Source organism: Ranitomeya imitator, chromosome 1 (genome assembly GCF_032444005.1).
Source record: "Ranitomeya imitator isolate aRanImi1 chromosome 1, aRanImi1.pri, whole genome shotgun sequence".
NCBI lineage: Eukaryota > Metazoa > Chordata > Amphibia > Anura > Dendrobatidae > Ranitomeya > Ranitomeya imitator.
Genome location: NC_091282.1, coordinates 219,620,654 through 219,640,715, shown reverse-complemented (window position 1 = coordinate 219,640,715; position 20,062 = coordinate 219,620,654). Strand labels below are relative to the sequence as shown.

At 49.6% G+C, this 20,062-nt stretch overlaps 1 protein-coding gene across 1 annotated transcript in view; it reads right to left on the bottom strand.

Annotated features, from left to right (window-relative positions):
- ISOC1 (isochorismatase domain containing 1) overlaps positions 1-17,471 on the bottom strand; it is a 46,617-nt gene extending 29,146 nt beyond the window's left edge. The window contains exon 1 of the mRNA XM_069754030.1: positions 16,893-17,471. Coding sequence (XP_069610131.1) covers positions 16,893-17,186 — 294 coding nt within the window. The 5' untranslated portion in view covers positions 17,187-17,471. The remainder of the gene's footprint in view (positions 1-16,892) is intronic.
- Between the last annotated feature and the right edge of the window lie 2,591 nt (positions 17,472-20,062).

The window sequence follows — 20,062 nt, the reverse complement described above, 5'->3', positions numbered from 1 at the left end:
AAAAATAAAAAAATTATGGCTCTGGGAAGGAGGGGAGCGAAAAACGAACACAAAAAAAAAAACGGAAAATCCCAAGGTCATGAAGGGGTTAAAACATTTTTTGTTTACTTTTGCCAGCTGATATGTAGCTGAATTGCAGGCTTGCTATGAGCGCCGACCACAGGGGGGCGCTCACAGCAGGCCGGCATCAGTAACCAAAGAGGTCTCAAGGACCTCTATGGTTACCATCCTGATGCATCGCCGACCCCACATCAATGCAGGGGACCCGACCTCCGCAGTAATAGCACGGCGGAGGTCAGGAAGGGGTTAATCTATAAACTTATGACAACATGTCTTTGAATTTCCAAGCAAATTTTGTAGTTTTTTTTTTCCTGACAAAGGAAATTGGTCAAAAAAAAAAAAAAAAAAAAACAAAAAAAACAGTGCTTTCAGACCTCAAACAATGCAAAGAAAACAAGTTCATAATCATTAGGAGACAACAGTACTAATGTTGTAACTCAGGAAGAGTTCAGAAATCAATATTTTGTGGTATAACCATGAGTTTTAATCACAGCTTTCATGCGGCTTGGCATGCTTTCCACCATTTCCACTGCTTCTAGTGCAAAAATGTAAGCAGTTCTTCTTTGATTGATGGTTTGTGACTATCCAATATCCTCTTGATTACATTCCAGAGGTTTTCAATGGGGTTCTGGTCTGGAGATTGGGCTGCCCATGACAGGGTTTTGATTTGGTGCTTTTAATTTTTGCCAGAGCTGTAGTACAATGCATCCCCCATAGGAGTATAACGCAGACCTAATAAGAATATGATGCAGCCCCTACAGGAGTATAATACACATCTCATAGTTCTCCAAACAGTATAATACACTCCACAGTCCCCCATATAGTACAATGCAGCCCCCACAGGAGTATAATGTATCCCCATAGGAGAATAATGCAGCCCCCATAGGAGTATAATGCAGACCTAATAAGAATATGATGCAGCCCCTACAGGAGTATAATACACATCTCATAGTTCTCCAAACAGTATAATACACTCCACAGTCCCCCATATAGTACAATGCAGCCCCCACAGGAGTATAATGTATCCCCATAGGAGAATAATGCAGCCCCCATAGGAGTATAATGCAGACCTAATAAGAATATGATGCAGCCCCTACAGGAGTATAATACACATCTCATAGTTCTCCAAACAGTATAATACACTCCACAGTCCCCCATATAGTACAATGCAGCCCCCACAGGAGTATAATGCAGCCCCCACAGGAGTATAATGTATCCCCATAGGAGAATAATGTATCCCCATAGGAGAATAATGCAGCTCCATAGGAGTATAACGCAGACCTAATAAGAATATGATGCAGCCCCTACAGGAGTATAATACACATCTCATAGTTCTCCAAACAGTATAATACACTCCACAGTCCCCCATATAGTACAATGCAGCCCCCACAGGAGTATAATGTATCCCCATAGGAGAATAATGCAGCCCCCATAGGAGTATAATGCAGACCTAATAAGAATATGATGCAGCCCCTACAGGAGTATAATACACATCTCATAGTTCTCCAAACAGTATAATACACTCCACAGTCCCCCATATAGTACAATGCAGCCCCCACAGGAGTATAATGTATCCCCATAGGAGAATAATGCAGCCCCCATAGGAGTATAATGCAGACCTAATAAGAATATGATGCAGCCCCTACAGGAGTATAATACACATCTCATAGTTCTCCAAACAGTATAATACACTCCACAGTCCCCCATATAGTACAATGCAGCCCCCACAGGAGTATAATGCAGCCCCCACAGGAGTATAATGTATCCCCATAGGAGAATAATGTATCCCCATAGGAGAATAATGTATCCCCATAGGAGTATAAGGGTATGTGCCCATGCTGCGGATTACTCTGCGGATTTTTCTACACTGTGGATTTCCTGTGGAATTACAGCGATTTTTTTTGCGGATTTCACCTGCGGATTCCTATTATGGAGCAGGTGTAAACCGCTGTGGAATCCGCACAAAGAATTGACATGCTACAGAATAAACAATGCTGCGTTTCCGCGCGTTTTTTTCCGCAGCACGTGCACTGCAGATTTTGTTTTCCATACATTTACATGGTGCTGTAAACTCAGGGAAAACTGCTGTGAATCTGCAGCGGCTAATCCGCTGCGGATTCGCAGCAAAATCCACAACGTGTGCACATACCCTAATGCAGCCCCCACAGGAGTATAATGCAGCCCCCACTGGAATATAATGCATCCCCAGAGTCATCCAGTATTATGGCCATCAAGAACTCTCCTTCTGATGGATATAGATATATCTCCTCTCAAGGTCTTTCAGAACCTCCAGCGTAAAACTGTACAATTAGCCTGACAGTTCCCATAAGTGCCATATACAGCCAGGAAGATTAGGGCGCCCAGTAGTGATGAGCACTTGTTCATTACTGGAGTTTGCCGAGGGTGCTCAGGTGGGCACCGAGTAGAGCGGGTGCTCAAGTAACATGTCAGAGTTCAATCCCTGCATGTATAGTGGCCAACAGCCACAATTTTTCTGGGTCCAGCAGTCAAAGCATTCTTGTCATTTTTTTTAACCCGGTCACTGCTGCACTGTCTGGCCTGGTCCCCATACATATTAGGAAGCTGTTGGCTGAATGATGGCTCCTGTACAGCTATGTGCCCAGGTAACCCTATACACTGCAGTACTCAGCCAAGCACTTTGCCTGTGCCCTCTATGTGAGAGATGCAGTATGGCATTGGCTTGTGCCCTGGAAAACAAAAGCCATTGGAAAACCATTTACCGGATCCTTCTCACGTCAGACATGGTTTATCAGAGGGAGTCAGGAGACCCCAATACACAGTAGACTGAGGGCCCATATCGGAGGGGTCGGACGACTATAGGCCAACATTTCCCCTTGGGGTAAGTTCACTTGAGGCGTTATGCAGCAATTCCTGATGTCTTTGCAGGAAAGAAGCTGCAGAAATAAGGCAGGTTTTCCTTGCTTTTCCTTGCGTTTTTGGCATGCTAGATTTGTATCTTGTGCATGTTAAAGTTTAGTGAAAAAACAAAATAAAAAAACAATGTGTGTGAATGAGATTGCTGAAATCTCAGACTTTGCTGGTACTGTAAGACTGCTGAAAATTAGCATTAAAAACTCTGCAAAAAACACCTAGTGTGAACTTAGCATTAAACTTTTGTTAGCTGCTAAGGCCTCATTCAGATGACCATTCTTTACACACGTTCTATAAACATTTTTTTATGTACACATAAATGACAAATCGGTCATTATCCTATACGAATACAATTTTTTAAAAAAATGGACATCTGAATGAGGTTTTACTCCTATTCATTGTGTGCAGCACCATCTATATACTGTAGGAGATTTAATGGGATTTCATGCCACGTGGTCACTGCATATAGCAGCCGGTATATTGGCTTTCAAAGACAACCTGTCACAAGGTTTTTGCTATGTAATCTATTGTAAGTGAAGCATACTCTAGGGACAGAGACCCTGATTCCAGTGACAGTTTAGTTTACTTGGTGCAGCAGTTGTGATTTATAACTCTTTCTTCTGCTGCAGAGAGAGCTCTGTATAACCCTGCCCACAATACAGATTGGCAGCTTTTGTGTACGCTGCATATAGACAGAAAGCTGCTAATCAGGGGTGGGGTGGAGTTAGACTAAGAGGCATGAGACAAGTAGTCCTCTAGTGATGATCAGCTCACTGATAAATGCAATGATTTTATTGAAAGATCAACGCCCAGGCTAGTAAGTGAAACATCACTGGAATCAGGGTCTCTGCCCATAAATGATGCTGCTCTCAAACTTACATAGTAAAATCATGCTGACATATTCCCTTTAAAAAGGGGAGATGGGGGGTACTCACGTGTTATGTTATTGGATATGGCTAGGTTATGCCATATTATTTCTCATTATGCGGGTTTGATTTGTCAATTCAGGGTATGTGCACACGTCCGGAATGCATGCAGAATTTTCCTGAGATAAACCTGAGGTTTTCCGCAAGAATTCTGCATGCGTTTTTTGCACCTTTTTTTTGTGGATTTTGCGCTTTTTTTTTTTTGCGTTTTTTTCCCTGACACTCCAAATGCCATTATATAATGGGAAATCCGCAAAAGTAATGAACACGTTGCTTCTTTTTCCGGAATGCGGTTTTTTTTTTTTTGCGGAAAAAAATGCAACATGTGCACAAAAATTGCGGAATGCATTCTAAATGATAGGATGCATATGCATGCGTTTTTTTTTTTCCCTGCAGAGTAAGCAGTCCTGCCCATAGACTACCCAAAATGTCAGCTAGTTAAGCACATGGTTTGCAGAAATCTGGCCTGAACATTTAACCCCACATAGTACATGTCCATTGGTTTTTTTTTTTATCCACTCACTACCTACAATAGAAGTATGGCAGCAGTGTAGGACAATTGCTCCTCTATGTTGTCTCGTTTGAGATCATCGAGGCTTGATAAAATCATGAAATATTTAACAGCGCACACAATATAAGATATCTGCCCTGACAGCAGGTGGTGACTGGTCGTGTGCCACGCTGGGGGTCACATAGATGCCGTGCGTCTAGTCTTCATGGTGGGATTACTTAGTAGCGTATCTAATGACCCTGCCAAGCTACACTGAGACTAGAATGCAATCGGATTTCTGGCACACAAACACATAATGGCGTGGTATTATTGCTTTTTGTGGCTTTATGCCAAGCGCAGGTTGCCATTATTACATCATGGCTAATAGACTGCACACGTGGCAATCATTACTGGGGGCTTTTCATCCCCTGACGCTGTGCTACCTGTAGTTCGCTCCGGCTCGGTCTAAAGCTACAATGATAGAGTTATCAGCAATGGGCAGCGGGGAGGGCATTATCATTGGCACCACAGGCTGGTTCATTCACAGGGTATTGTGCATGTTCTCAGCCTTCTGTGATACAAGTCTCATTGTCAGGTCAGTAATAAACCAGAGTCGGGAGGCTTCTCCATGAATATCATCGGACCCCCGAGCACAGCTATGGTTGGGCTCTAGGGATGAAGCCCCCAGTGCCCGTCACCTGTCCTCAGATCTATCTAGAAATGTATCATGTGTGTACAAACGATGTCTGGAAATGTGAAATATTTGGCAAATTTACATAAAGACACAAGTGTATCACGCAGTGTGGACCATCTGAATATCCATACATTTAGCAGACATGGTGCCAAATACAGAAATGATCGCTACGTCGGCCGGTGATATATATCAATAGGATCGATTCAGCATTTACAGCAAGTCCTTGTTTTTTTTCTGGGCCGGTAGGATTAAATCTTCAAAATGATTGAACAATGTTTGATGAAGATTCTAGGAGCAAGCGCTATTTTCTTTGTCCCTTTTGAATTTGTATGCCTTTTTACAGTAAAGAGTTACACATTATTCTTCGAATGATCTCCCCTCCTGGAAAAAAAAAATACTGAAATTTTGTTCTGTTCTCCACCAGGGTATAGTACAGTTGAGCAAAAAATGTTTGCAACATCTGTAAAAACTGCAAATCATGACTTAGGGGGTTATGCAGATTCCATGATCTCCCAACCCGAGTGTGACAGCCTCATAGACCTGAAGCCGTCGCACTCCTCCAATCCGTGCATGGTGGGACCGAGATCAATGGACGTCTGCATCAGCTCTTAGCATTAAACTTCGAGCTAACAAAAGCCCTGCCAGTAAACCAGGGGTGGGGAATCTATTTTCTGCCAAGGGCCATTTGGATATTTCTACCATCCTTCCGGGGCCGTACAAACTCCGCCCACAAAGTACATCCTCACTCTGGCACTGGTGTCAGGACGTAATCTTTCATTGCATGCCCTTCAGTAGTGAACACTGCGTGTGCGCTAAGAGAACAAGAAGAAATTACTGAGCTGGCGGTAATCAAAATACAGCTCCCTGCCCAAGAATGCGGCCCATGAGATGACACCAGAGAGTAATAGCAGACACACTGCCGGCCCCATAGATGACACCAGAGAGTAATAGCAGACACACTGCCAGCCCCATAGATGACACCAGAGAGTAATAGACACACTGCCAGCCCCATAGATGACACCAGAGAGTAATAGACACACTGCCGGCCCCATAGATGACACCAGAGAGTAATAGCAGACACACTGCCAGCCCCATAGATGACACCAGAGAGTAATAGCAGACACACTGCCGGCCCCATAGATGACACCAGATAGTAGCAGACACACTGCCGGCCCCATAGATGACACCAGAGAGTAATAGCAGACACACTGCCGGCCCCATAGATGACACCAGAGAGTAGTAGCAGACACACTGCCGGCCCCATAGATGACACCAGAGAGTAATAGCAGACACACTGCCGGCCCCATAGATGACACCAGAGAGTAATAGCAGACACACTGCCGGCCCCATAGATGACACCAGAGAGTAATAGCAGACACACTGCCAGCCCCATAGATGACACCAGAGTGTAATAGCAGACACACTGCCAGCCCTATAGATGACACCAGAGAGTAATAGCAGACACACTGCCAGCCCCATAGATGACACCAGAGTGTAATAGCAGACACACTGCCGGCCCCATAGATGACACCAGAGAGTAATAGCAGACACACTGCCGGCCCCATAGATGACACCAGAGAGTAATAGCAGACACACTGCCAGCCCCATAGATGACACCAGAGTGTAATAGCAGACACACTGCCAGCCCTATAGATGACACCAGAGAGTAGTAGCAGACACACTGCCAGCCCCATAGATGACACCAGAGTGTAATAGCAGACACACTGCCAGCCCCATAGATGACACCAGAGAGTAATAGCAGACACACTGCCAGCCCCATAGATGACACCAGAGAGTAGTAGCAGACACACTGCCAGCCCCATAGATGACACCAGAGAGTAATAGCAGACACACTGCCAGCCCCATAGATGACACCAGAGAGTAATAGCAGACACACTGCCAGCCCTATAGATGACACCAGAGAGTAATAGCAGGCACACTGCCAGCCCTATAGATGACACCAGAGAGTAATAGCAGACACACTGCCGGCCCCATAGATGACACCAGAGAGTAATAGCAGACACACTGCCAGCCCCATAGATGACACCAGAGAGTAATAGCAGACACACTGCCAGCCCTATAGATGACACCAGAGAGTAATAGCAGGCACACTGCCAGCCCTATAGATGACACCAGAGAGTAATAGCAGACACTGCCGGCCCCATAGATGACACCAGAGAGTAATAGCAGACACACTGCCGGCCCCATAGATGACACCAGAGAGTAATAGCAGACACACTGCCGGCCCCATAGATGACACCAGAGAGTAATAGCAGACACACTGCCGGCCCCATAGATGACACCAGAGAGTAATAGCAGACACACTGCCAGCCCCATAGATGACACCAGAGAGTAGTAGCAGACACACTGCCAGCCCCATAGATGACACCAGAGAGTAATAGCAGACACACTGCCGGCCCTATAGATGACACCAGAGAGTAATAGCAGACACACTGCCAGCCCCATAGATGACACCAGAGAGTAATAGCAGACACACTGCCAGCCCCATAGATGACACCAGAGAGTAATAGCAGACACACTGCCAGCCCCATAGATGACACCAGAGAGTAATAGCAGACACACTGCCAGCCCCATAGATGACACCAGAGAGTAATAGCAGACACACTGCCGGCCCCATAGATGACACCAGAGAGTAATAGCAGACACACTGCCGGCCCCATAGATGACACCAGAGAGTAATAGCAGACACACCGCCAGCCCCATAGATGACACCAGAGAGTAATAGCAGACACACTGCCATGCCCCATAGATGACAGCTGACACCAGAGAGTAGTAGCAGACACTGCCAGCCCCATAGATGACACCAGAGAGTAATAGCAGACACACTGCCGGCCCCATAGATGACACCAGAGAGTAATAGCAGACACACTGCCAGCCCTATAGATGACACCAGAGAGTAGTAGCAGACACACTGCCGGCCCTATAGATGACACCAGAGAGTAATAGCAGACACACTGCCGGCCCCATAGATGACACCAGAGAGTAGTAGCAGACACACTGCCGGCCCCATAGATGACACCAGAGAGTAATAACAGACACACTGCCAGCCCCATAGATGACACCAGAGAGTAATAGCAGACACACTGCCGGCCCCATAGATGACACCAGAGAGTAATAGCAGACACACTGCCGGCCCCATAGATGACACCAGAGAGTAGTAGCAGACACTGCCAGCCCCATAGATGACACCAGAGAGTAATAGCAGACACACTGCCGGCCCCATAGATGACACCAGAGAGTAATAGCAGACACACTGCCAGCCCTATAGATGACACCAGAGAGTAGTAGCAGACACACTGCCGGCCCCATAGATGACACCAGAGAGTAATAGCAGACACACTGCCGGCCCCATAGATGACACCAGAGAGTAATAGCAGACACACTGCCAGCCCTATAGATGACACCAGAGAGTAATAGCAGACACACTGCCGGCCCCATAGATGACACCAGAGAGTAATAGCAGACACACTGCCGGCCCCATAGATGACACCAGAGAGTAATAGCAGACACACTGCCGGCCCCATAGATGACACCAGAGAGTAGTAGCAGACACTGCCGGCCCCATAGATGACACCAGAGAGTAATAGCAGACACACTGCCGGCCCCATAGATGACACCAGAGAGTAATAGCAGACACACTGCCAGCCCTATAGATGACACCAGAGAGTAGTAGCAGACACACTGCCGGCCCTATAGATGACACCAGAGAGTAATAGCAGACACACTGCCGGCCCCATAGATGACACCAGAGAGTAATAGCAGACACACTGCCGGCCCCATAGATGACACCAGAGAGTAATAGCAGACACACTGCCGGCCCCATAGATGACACCAGAGAGTAGTAGCAGACACACTGCCGGCCCCATAGATGACACCAGAGAGTAGTAGCAGACACACTGCCGGCCCCATAGATGACACCAGAGAGTAGTAGCAGACACACTGCCGGCCCCATAGATGACACCAGAGAGTAGTAGCAGACACACTGCCGGCCCTATAGATGACACCAGAGAGTAGTAGCAGACACACTGCCGGCCCTATAGATGACACCAGAGAGTAATAGCAGACACACTGCCGGCCCTATAGATGACACCAGAGAGTAATAGCAGACACACTGCCGGCCCTATAGATGACACCAGAGAGTAGTAGCAGACACACTGCCGGCCCTATAGATGACACCAGAGAGTAATAGCAGACACACTGCCGGCCCCATAGATGACACCAGAGAGTAGTAGCAGACACACCGCCGGCCCCATAGATGACACCAGAGAGTAGTAGCAGACACACCGCCGGCCCCATAGATGACACCAGAGAGTAGTAGCAGACACACCGCCGGCCCCATAGATGACACCAGAGAGTAGTAGCAGACACACTGCCGGCCCCATAGATGACACCAGAGAGTAATAGCAGACACACTGCCGGCCCCATAGATGACACCAGAGAGTAATAGCAGACACATTGCCAGCCCCATAGATGACACCAGAGAGTAATAGCAGACACACTGCCGGCCCCATAGATGACACCAGAGAGTAGTAGCAGACACACCGCCAGCCCCATAGATGACACCAGAGAGTAGTAGCAGACACACTGCCAGCCCTATAGATGACACCAGAGAGTAGTAGCAGACACACTGCCGGCCCCATAGATGACACCAGAGAGTAATAGCAGACACATTGCCAGCCCCATAGATGACACCAGAGAGTAATAGCAGACACACTGCCGGCCCCATAGATGACACCAGAGAGTAATAGCAGACACACTGCCGGCCCCATAGATGACAGCTGACACCAGAGAGTAATAGCAGACACATTGCCAGCCCCATAGATGACACCAGAGAGTAATAGCAGACACACTGCCAGCCCCATAGATGACACCAGAGAGTAGTAGCAGACACACTGCCGGCCCCATAGATGACACCAGAGAGTAGTAGCAGACACACCGCCGGCCCCATAGATGACACCAGAGAGTAGTAGCAGACACACTGCCAGCCCTATAGATGACACCAGAGAGTAGTAGCAGACACACTGCCGGCCCCATAGATGACACCAGAGAGTAATAGCAGACACATTGCCAGCCCCATAGATGACACCAGAGAGTAATAGCAGACACACTGCCGGCCCCATAGATGACACCAGAGAGTAATAGCAGACACACTGCCGGCCCCATAGATGACAGCTGACACCAGAGAGTAATAGCAGACACATTGCCAGCCCCATAGATGACACCAGAGAGTAATAGCAGACACACTGCCAGCCCCATAGATGACACCAGAGAGTAGTAGCAGACACACCGCCGGCCCCATAGATGACACCAGAGAGTAGTAGCAGACACACCGCCGGCCCCATAGATGACACCAGAGAGTAGTAGCAGACACACCGCCAGCCCCATAGATGACACCAGAGAGTAGTAGCAGACACACCGCCAGCCCCATAGATGACACCAGAGAGTAGTAGCAGACACACCGCCAGCCCCATAGATGACACCAGAGAGTAGTAGCAGACACACCGCCAGCCCCATAGATGACACCAGAGAGTAGTAGCAGACACACCGCCAGCCCCATAGATGACACCAGAGAGTAGTAGCAGACACACCGCCAGCCCCATAGATGACACCAGAGAGTAGTAGCAGACACACTGCCAGCCCCATAGATGACACCAGAGAGTAGTAGCAGACACACTGCCAGCCCTATAGATGACACCAGAGAGTAGTAGCAGAAACACTGCCGGCCCCATAGATGACACCAGAGAGTAATAGCAGACACATTGCCAGCCCCATAGATGACACCAGAGAGTAATAGCAGACACACTGCCGGCCCCATAGATGACACCAGAGAGTAGTAGCAGACACACCGCCAGCCCCATAGATGACACCAGAGAGTAGTAGCAGACACACTGCCAGCCCTATAGATGACACCAGAGAGTAGTAGCAGACACACTGCCGGCCCCATAGATGACACCAGAGAGTAATAGCAGACACATTGCCAGCCCCATAGATGACACCAGAGAGTAATAGCAGACACACTGCCGGCCCCATAGATGACACCAGAGAGTAATAGCAGACACACTGCCGGCCCCATAGATGACACCAGAGAGTAATAGCAGACACATTGCCAGCCCCATAGATGACACCAGAGAGTAATAGCAGACACACCGCCGGCCCCATAGATGACACCAGAGAGTAGTAGCAGACACACCGCCAGCCCCATAGATGACACCAGAGAGTAGTAGCAGACACACTGCCAGCCCTATAGATGACACCAGAGAGTAGTAGCAGACACACTGCCGGCCCCATAGATGACACCAGAGAGTAATAGCAGACACATTGCCAGCCCCATAGATGACACCAGAGAGTAATAGCAGACACACTGCCGGCCCCATAGATGACACCAGAGAGTAATAGCAGACACACTGCCGGCCCCATAGATGACAGCTGACACCAGAGAGTAATAGCAGACACATTGCCAGCCCCATAGATGACACCAGAGAGTAATAGCAGACACACTGCCAGCCCCATAGATGACACCAGAGAGTAGTAGCAGACACACTGCCGGCCCCATAGAGGACACCAGAGAGTAATAGCAGACACACTGCCAGCCCTATAGATGACACCAGAGAGTAATAGCAGACACACTGCCGGCCCCATAGAGGACACCAGAGAGTAATAGCAGACACACTGCCGGCCCCATAGATGACACCAGAGAGTAGTAGCAGACACACTGCCGGCCCCATAGATGACACCAGAGAGTAGTAGCAGACACACTGCCGGCCCCATAGATGACACCAGAGAGTAGTAGCAGACACACTGCCGGCCCCATAGATGACACCAGAGAGTAGTAGCAGACACACTGCCGGCCCCATAGATGACACCAGAGAGTAGTAGCAGACACACTGCCGGCCCTATAGATGACACCAGAGAGTAGTAGCAGACACACCGCCATGCCGGCCCCATAGATGACACCAGAGAGTAGTAGCAGACACACTGCCGGCCCCATAGATGACACCAGAGAGTAGTAGCAGACACACTGCCGGCCCCATAGATGACACCAGAGAGTAGTAGCAGACACACCGCCATGCCGGCCCCATAGATGACACCAGAGAGTAATAGCAGACACACCGCCAGCCCCATAGATGACACCAGAGAGTAGTAGCAGACACACTGCCGGCCCCATAGATGACACCAGAGAGTAGTAGCAGACACACTGCCGGCCCCATAGATGACACCAGAGAGTAGTAGCAGACACACTGCCGGCCCCATAGATGACACCAGAGAGTAGTAGCAGACACACTGCCGGCCCCATAGATGACACCAGAGAGTAGTAGCAGACACACTGCCGGCCCTATAGATGACACCAGAGAGTAGTAGCAGACACACCGCCATGCCGGCCCCATAGATGACACCAGAGAGTAGTAGCAGACACACTGCCGGCCCCATAGATGACACCAGAGAGTAGTAGCAGACACACTGCCGGCCCCATAGATGACACCAGAGAGTAGTAGCAGACACACCGCCATGCCGGCCCCATAGATGACACCAGAGAGTAATAGCAGACACACTGCCGGCCCCATAGATGACACCAGAGAGTAGTAGCAGACACACTGCCGGCCCCATAGATGACACCAGAGAGTAGTAGCAGACACACTGCCGGCCCCATAGATGACACCAGAGAGTAGTAGCAGACACACTGCCGGCCCCATAGATGACACCAGAGAGTAGTAGCAGACACACTGCCGGCCCCATAGATGACACCAGAGAGTAGTAGCAGACACACTGCCGGCCCTATAGATGACACCAGAGAGTAGTAGCAGACACACTGCCGGCCCCATAGATGACACCAGAGAGTAATAGCAGACACACTGCCGGCCCTATAGATGACACCAGAGAGTAGTAGCAGACACACTGCCGGCCCCATAGATGACACCAGAGAGTAATAGCAGACACATTGCCAGCCCCATAGATGACACCAGAGAGTAATAGCAGACACACTGCCGGCCCCATAGATGACACCAGAGAGTAATAGCAGACACATTGCCAGCCCCATAGATGACACCAGAGAGTAATAGCAGACACACCGCCGGCCCCATAGATGACACCAGAGAGTAGTAGCAGACACACCGCCAGCCCCATAGATGACACCAGAGAGTAGTAGCAGACACACTGCCAGCCCTATAGATGACACCAGAGAGTAGTAGCAGACACACTGCCGGCCCCATAGATGACACCAGAGAGTAATAGCAGACACATTGCCAGCCCCATAGATGACACCAGAGAGTAATAGCAGACACACTGCCGGCCCCATAGATGACACCAGAGAGTAATAGCAGACACACTGCCGGCCCCATAGATGACAGCTGACACCAGAGAGTAATAGCAGACACATTGCCAGCCCCATAGATGACACCAGAGAGTAATAGCAGACACACTGCCAGCCCCATAGATGACACCAGAGAGTAGTAGCAGACACACTGCCGGCCCCATAGAGGACACCAGAGAGTAATAGCAGACACACTGCCAGCCCTATAGATGACACCAGAGAGTAATAGCAGACACACTGCCGGCCCCATAGAGGACACCAGAGAGTAATAGCAGACACACTGCCGGCCCCATAGATGACACCAGAGAGTAGTAGCAGACACACTGCCGGCCCCATAGATGACACCAGAGAGTAGTAGCAGACACACTGCCGGCCCCATAGATGACACCAGAGAGTAGTAGCAGACACACTGCCGGCCCCATAGATGACACCAGAGAGTAGTAGCAGACACACTGCCGGCCCCATAGATGACACCAGAGAGTAGTAGCAGACACACTGCCGGCCCTATAGATGACACCAGAGAGTAGTAGCAGACACACCGCCATGCCGGCCCCATAGATGACACCAGAGAGTAGTAGCAGACACACTGCCGGCCCCATAGATGACACCAGAGAGTAGTAGCAGACACACTGCCGGCCCCATAGATGACACCAGAGAGTAGTAGCAGACACACCGCCATGCCGGCCCCATAGATGACACCAGAGAGTAATAGCAGACACACCGCCAGCCCCATAGATGACACCAGAGAGTAGTAGCAGACACACTGCCGGCCCCATAGATGACACCAGAGAGTAGTAGCAGACACACTGCCGGCCCCATAGATGACACCAGAGAGTAGTAGCAGACACACTGCCGGCCCCATAGATGACACCAGAGAGTAGTAGCAGACACACTGCCGGCCCCATAGATGACACCAGAGAGTAGTAGCAGACACACTGCCGGCCCTATAGATGACACCAGAGAGTAGTAGCAGACACACCGCCATGCCGGCCCCATAGATGACACCAGAGAGTAGTAGCAGACACACTGCCGGCCCCATAGATGACACCAGAGAGTAGTAGCAGACACACTGCCGGCCCCATAGATGACACCAGAGAGTAGTAGCAGACACACCGCCATGCCGGCCCCATAGATGACACCAGAGAGTAATAGCAGACACACTGCCGGCCCCATAGATGACACCAGAGAGTAGTAGCAGACACACTGCCGGCCCCATAGATGACACCAGAGAGTAGTAGCAGACACACTGCCGGCCCCATAGATGACACCAGAGAGTAGTAGCAGACACACTGCCGGCCCCATAGATGACACCAGAGAGTAGTAGCAGACACACTGCCGGCCCTATAGATGACACCAGAGAGTAGTAGCAGACACACTGCCGGCCCCATAGATGACACCAGAGAGTAATAGCAGACACACTGCCGGCCCTATAGATGACACCAGAGAGTAGTAGCAGACACACTGCCGGCCCCATAGATGACACCAGAGAGTAGTAGCAGACACACTGCCGGCCCCATAGATGACACCAGAGAGTAGTAGCAGACACACTGCCGGCCCCATAGATGACACCAGAGAGTAGTAGCAGACACACTGCCGGCCCCATAGATGACACCAGAGAGTAATAGCAGACACACTGCCGGCCCTATAGATGACACCAGAGAGTAGTAGCAGACACACTGCCGGCCCCATAGATGACACCAGAGAGTAGTAGCAGACACACTGCCGGCCCCATAGATGACACCAGAGAGTAGTAGCAGACACACTGCCGGCCCCATAGATGACACCAGAGAGTAGTAGCAGACACACTGCCGGCCCCATAGATGACACCAGAGAGTAATAGCAGACACACTGCCGGCCCTATAGATGACACCAGAGAGTAGTAGCAGACACACTGCCGGCCCCATAGATGACACCAGAGAGTAGTAGCAGACACACTGCCGGCCCCATAGATGACACCAGAGAGTAGTAGCAGACACACTGCCGGCCCCATAGATGACACCAGAGAGTAGTAGCAGACACACTGCCGGCCCCATAGATGACACCAGAGAGTAATAGCAGACACACTGCCGGCCCTATAGATGACACCAGAGAGTAGTAGCAGACACACTGCCGGCCCCATAGATGACACCAGAGAGTAGTAGCAGACACACTGCCGGCCCCATAGATGACACCAGAGAGTAGTAGCAGACACACTGCCGGCCCCATAGATGACACCAGAGAGTAGTAGCAGACACACTGCCGGCCCCATAGATGACACCAGAGAGTAATAGCAGACACACTGCCGGCCCTATAGATGACACCAGAGAGTAGTAGCAGACACACTGCCGGCCCCATAGATGACACCAGAGAGTAGTAGCAGACACACTGCCGGCCCCATAGATGACACCAGAGAGTAGTAGCAGACACACTGCCGGCCCCATAGATGACACCAGAGAGTAGTAGCAGACACACTGCCGGCCCCATAGATGACACCAGAGAGTAATAGCAGACACACTGCCGGCCCCATAGATGACACCAGAGAGTAGTAGCAGACACACTGCCGGCCCCATAGATGACACCAGAGAGTAGTAGCAGACACACTGCCGGCCCCATAGATGACACCAGAGAGTAGTAGCAGACACACTGCCGGCCCCATAGATGACACCAGAGAGTAATAGCAGACACACTGCCGGCCCTATAGATGACACCAGAGAGTAGTAGCAGACACACTGCCGGCCCCATAGATGACACCAGAGAGTAGTAGCAGACACACTGCCGGCCCCATAGATGACACCAGAGAGTAGTAGCAGACACACTGCCGGCCCCATAGATGACACCAGAGAGTAGTAGCAGACACACTGCCGGCCCCATAGATGACACCAGAGAGTAATAGCAGACACACTGCCGGCCCTATAGATGACACCAGAGAGTAGTAGCAGACACACTGCCGGCCCCATAGATGACACCAGAGAGTAGTAGCAGACACACTGCCGGCCCCATAGATGACACCAGAGAGTAGTAGCAGACACACTGCCGGCCCCATAGATGACACCAGAGAGTAGTAGCAGACACACTGCCGGCCCCATAGATGACACCAGAGAGTAATAGCAGACACACTGCCGGCCCCATAGATGACACCAGAGAGTAGTAGCAGACACACTGCCGGCCCCATAGATGACACCAGAGAGTAATAGCAGACACACTGCCGGCCCTATAGATGACACCAGAGAGTAGTAGCAGACACACTGCCGGCCCTATAGATGACACCAGAGAGTAGTAGCAGACACACTGCCGGCCCCATAGATGACACCAGAGAGTAGTAGCAGACACACTGCCGGCCCCATAGATGACACCAGAGAGTAGTAGCAGACACACTGCCGGCCCCATAGATGACACCAGAGAGTAGTAGCAGACACACTGCCGGCCCCATAGATGACACCAGAGAGTAATAGCAGACACACTGCCGGCCCTATAGATGACACCAGAGAGTAGTAGCAGACACACCGCCATGCCGGCCCTCACCTGGATTTGCAGGGGCACCAGGCGGACCTTGCACCGGTCGCTGACCACGAAGCCCTTGGGCAGGTCGATGTACTGGCCCCACTCCTCCGCGAACAGCTGCACTACGAACTTGCGGTGCATGTCTATCTGGTCCCCGTACAGCCCGAGGAACTTCTGGATCAGGAGCTCATAGCCGGAGCCGTGCGGCACAGAGGAGGGCCGGGCAAACACGGAGAAGCAGAAGAGCACCGGCACCCCGGCCCCGCCGCCACTGCTCCCTTGTGCCGCACACACCGCCGCCGGCTGCTCTGCCATGTTCAGGGATGTGGACAGGACCACGAGAATGGGGGGGGAGTTATCTGTACAGCTCTCGCCTCCCCTGGAGAAAGTGTCACTGTCCCTCCCAGTGTCACCCCCGCCGGAGGAGGAGAGGCCCAGCCCGGTAACAGCGCCTCCCCCGGCGGTACCTCAGCGCTGTGGCGCTACAGCTCCCAGGACACACCGCCCTGCTCACTGGGACGTGTAGTGCTCCAGCGCCACTTTACGACTGCTGCGCAGCCCACCGCCATTTGTACAAACTCTGTGGTGTTGTCGGAGGCTAATACGACACAACGTGGTGACGTCAGACAAGCAGCTACGTCAGCGCAGGTGGCTGCGTGCCTCCAGGATACACATGTAGCTATCTGGATCTAGGCTTTCAACCCTTTCATGTCCAGGCGATTGTTCATGTTTTGGTTTTCTCTTCCCATTGTTCCCAGAGCCATAACTTTTTATTATTTTTCCGTCATTATGGCCGTGTGAGGGCTTGTTTTTTGCGGGACGAGATGTACAACATTAATTTTATCACATAGTGTACTGGAAACCGGGGAAAAAAAATCCAAGTGTGGTGAAATTGTAAAAAAGTGCAATCCCACAGATGTGTTTTGGGTTTTTCATGTACCATGTTCATTATATGGTAAAACTGACCGTCCGTTGTGCTTCTCCAGGTCGGTACAAGTGCGCAGATACCAAACATGTCGTTTATTCATTTAAGTGGTGAGGAAAAATTCGGAAAAGAAAAAACTTTTTGTGCTTGTTGCCATTTTCCGAGACCCTCAGCGTCTCCACTTTTCGGGATCTGGAGCTATGTCAGGGCTTATTTTTTGCGCGGTGAGCAGATGTTTTCTACTGCCACCATTTTGGGGTAGATCTGATGTTTTGAGCACCTGTTACTGCGTTTTATTGCAATGTTGTGACAACCAAAAAATTTTATTATGGTGTTTTGATTTTTTTTTTCTCATTACGCCTATCGGATTAATTTATATATTGATAGATTGGACATTTCTAAAATCAGTGATACCAAATATAAGTATTTTTTTTAATTATTATTATTGTTTTACTTTGAAATGGGGATGATTTGAACTTTTGTGGGTTTTTTTCATTTTTTTATATTTTCTAAAACTTTTTGTTTTCACTTTTTACTTAATTCTATAGTCACGTTATGAGACTTGAAGATGCGATAGTCTAATCGCCTGTGCTTCACAGAGCATAGCACTTCTATGGATAGCAAAAATAGAGAGCCGGTGTTCACAGGAGAATCATGAAGACACATTTCCTTTGTATTTTAGGCAAAATAAAATATATATATTTTCATCTTACATCTTAGGCTACTTTCACACTTGCGTTTAATCTGCAGCGTTTAATCCGCAAACGCAAGTACCAGAAAAACGCATAAAAGCGCGTACAAATGCAGCGTTTTTTTAGCGCATGCGTTTAACACATGCGGCTTTAAAACGCTGCATTTACATGCTTTGTTATGCGTTTTTCATGCGTTTGCGTTTTTGGTGCGCATGGTGACAAATTTTACAGGAGAAAAATCTAGATAACCAGACACCGCCAATGGGACTACAGAGGGCGTGTATTATGGGATCTCTATATATAGACCCTAGGACTGCTGAAATCTTCAGATTTTGCTCCTGTATCCCGTGTCATGATGGATCTTCACATGGAGAGCTTTTACTTCAACCTGGATCAAAGCATCAAGCTTTTTATTGCGTGTGCGTTTGCTTGGGAGCAACACCGAAACCGTGAAAGACGGAGAAGGACCCTGCGTAGGCATTTTTGCCAACACCACATTATAGAACTGCGGGAGAGCCGTGGTGCATATCACACACTGTTTGTCGAGCTCAATGACAACCCGGACAAATTCCCGGAATATACCAGGATGTCGCAAGACTCTTTCCGGGATTTGCTTGCTCGTGTCCAAGGAGCCATCCTGAGACAGGACACCCAGCTCCGTAGACCAATTCCACCCGAGGAACGTCTACTTGTTACCTTAAGGTACGCAATAATTCTAAACAAATGCCAGTCCTAATTATTGTTGGTATGACATGTATTCTTTACATTTTTGTAAATTATCTTTTCTTTATTACAGATTTCTTGCAAGCCCAATATGTCACGAAAAAACAATCTCAGAACCGCTAGGATCCGTTGAAGCGTTCCTGAGTTATTACCTCATAAAGGGACACTGGTCAGAATTGCAAAAAGCGGCAAGGTCTTTAAGGTCAAAATAGGCTGGGTCATGAAGGGGTTAAAGGGATGTGTCACGGCAGCGGCGACCCGATCTGTGGCCCTGGGTGCCCATGTTAAAAGGATAGTATTTAAAGGGATTTGTAAAATAATAAATGTTTGTGACGCCACCTGTGGTATTTGGTCAGAAATGACCAATGCTGCTTAAAGGGGTCCTCGGGTGATGATATGGCAGCCAGATGGTATAACTTCCCACAGGTGAAGTAGGTCCCCAGGGCTCCCGGTGAATAGATGGTGAGTGGTGCAGTAAAGAATGAAGGATGCCGTTGTGCAATCTTTTTTCCTGGCTTACTGATGGTAGCAGGCAGCCACAGTCCAGGGCACCAAATCACAGGTACAGGCAGGGTTCGGTCGGATTGGAAGCGAGTTCAGAATCCAGCTTTACCAGGTGGAGTTAAAAGCCTTCCTCTTAGCGCGGTGGTATTACAGTCCCTTACTGCCTATGGCTTTTAGCAAGGTCCTCTCAGTTATCTCTGTCCTTTACTGAAGTGGGACACAAACCCGTATGACAGGTGACTTGAGCCTTTTTACAGGGTCTCTATCATGGCCCGGGCTCTAGATGTCACTGTGTCTCCTGGGTATTAGGGCAGACAAGTTACGTGTAGTCTAGCTGTCCCGGCTTC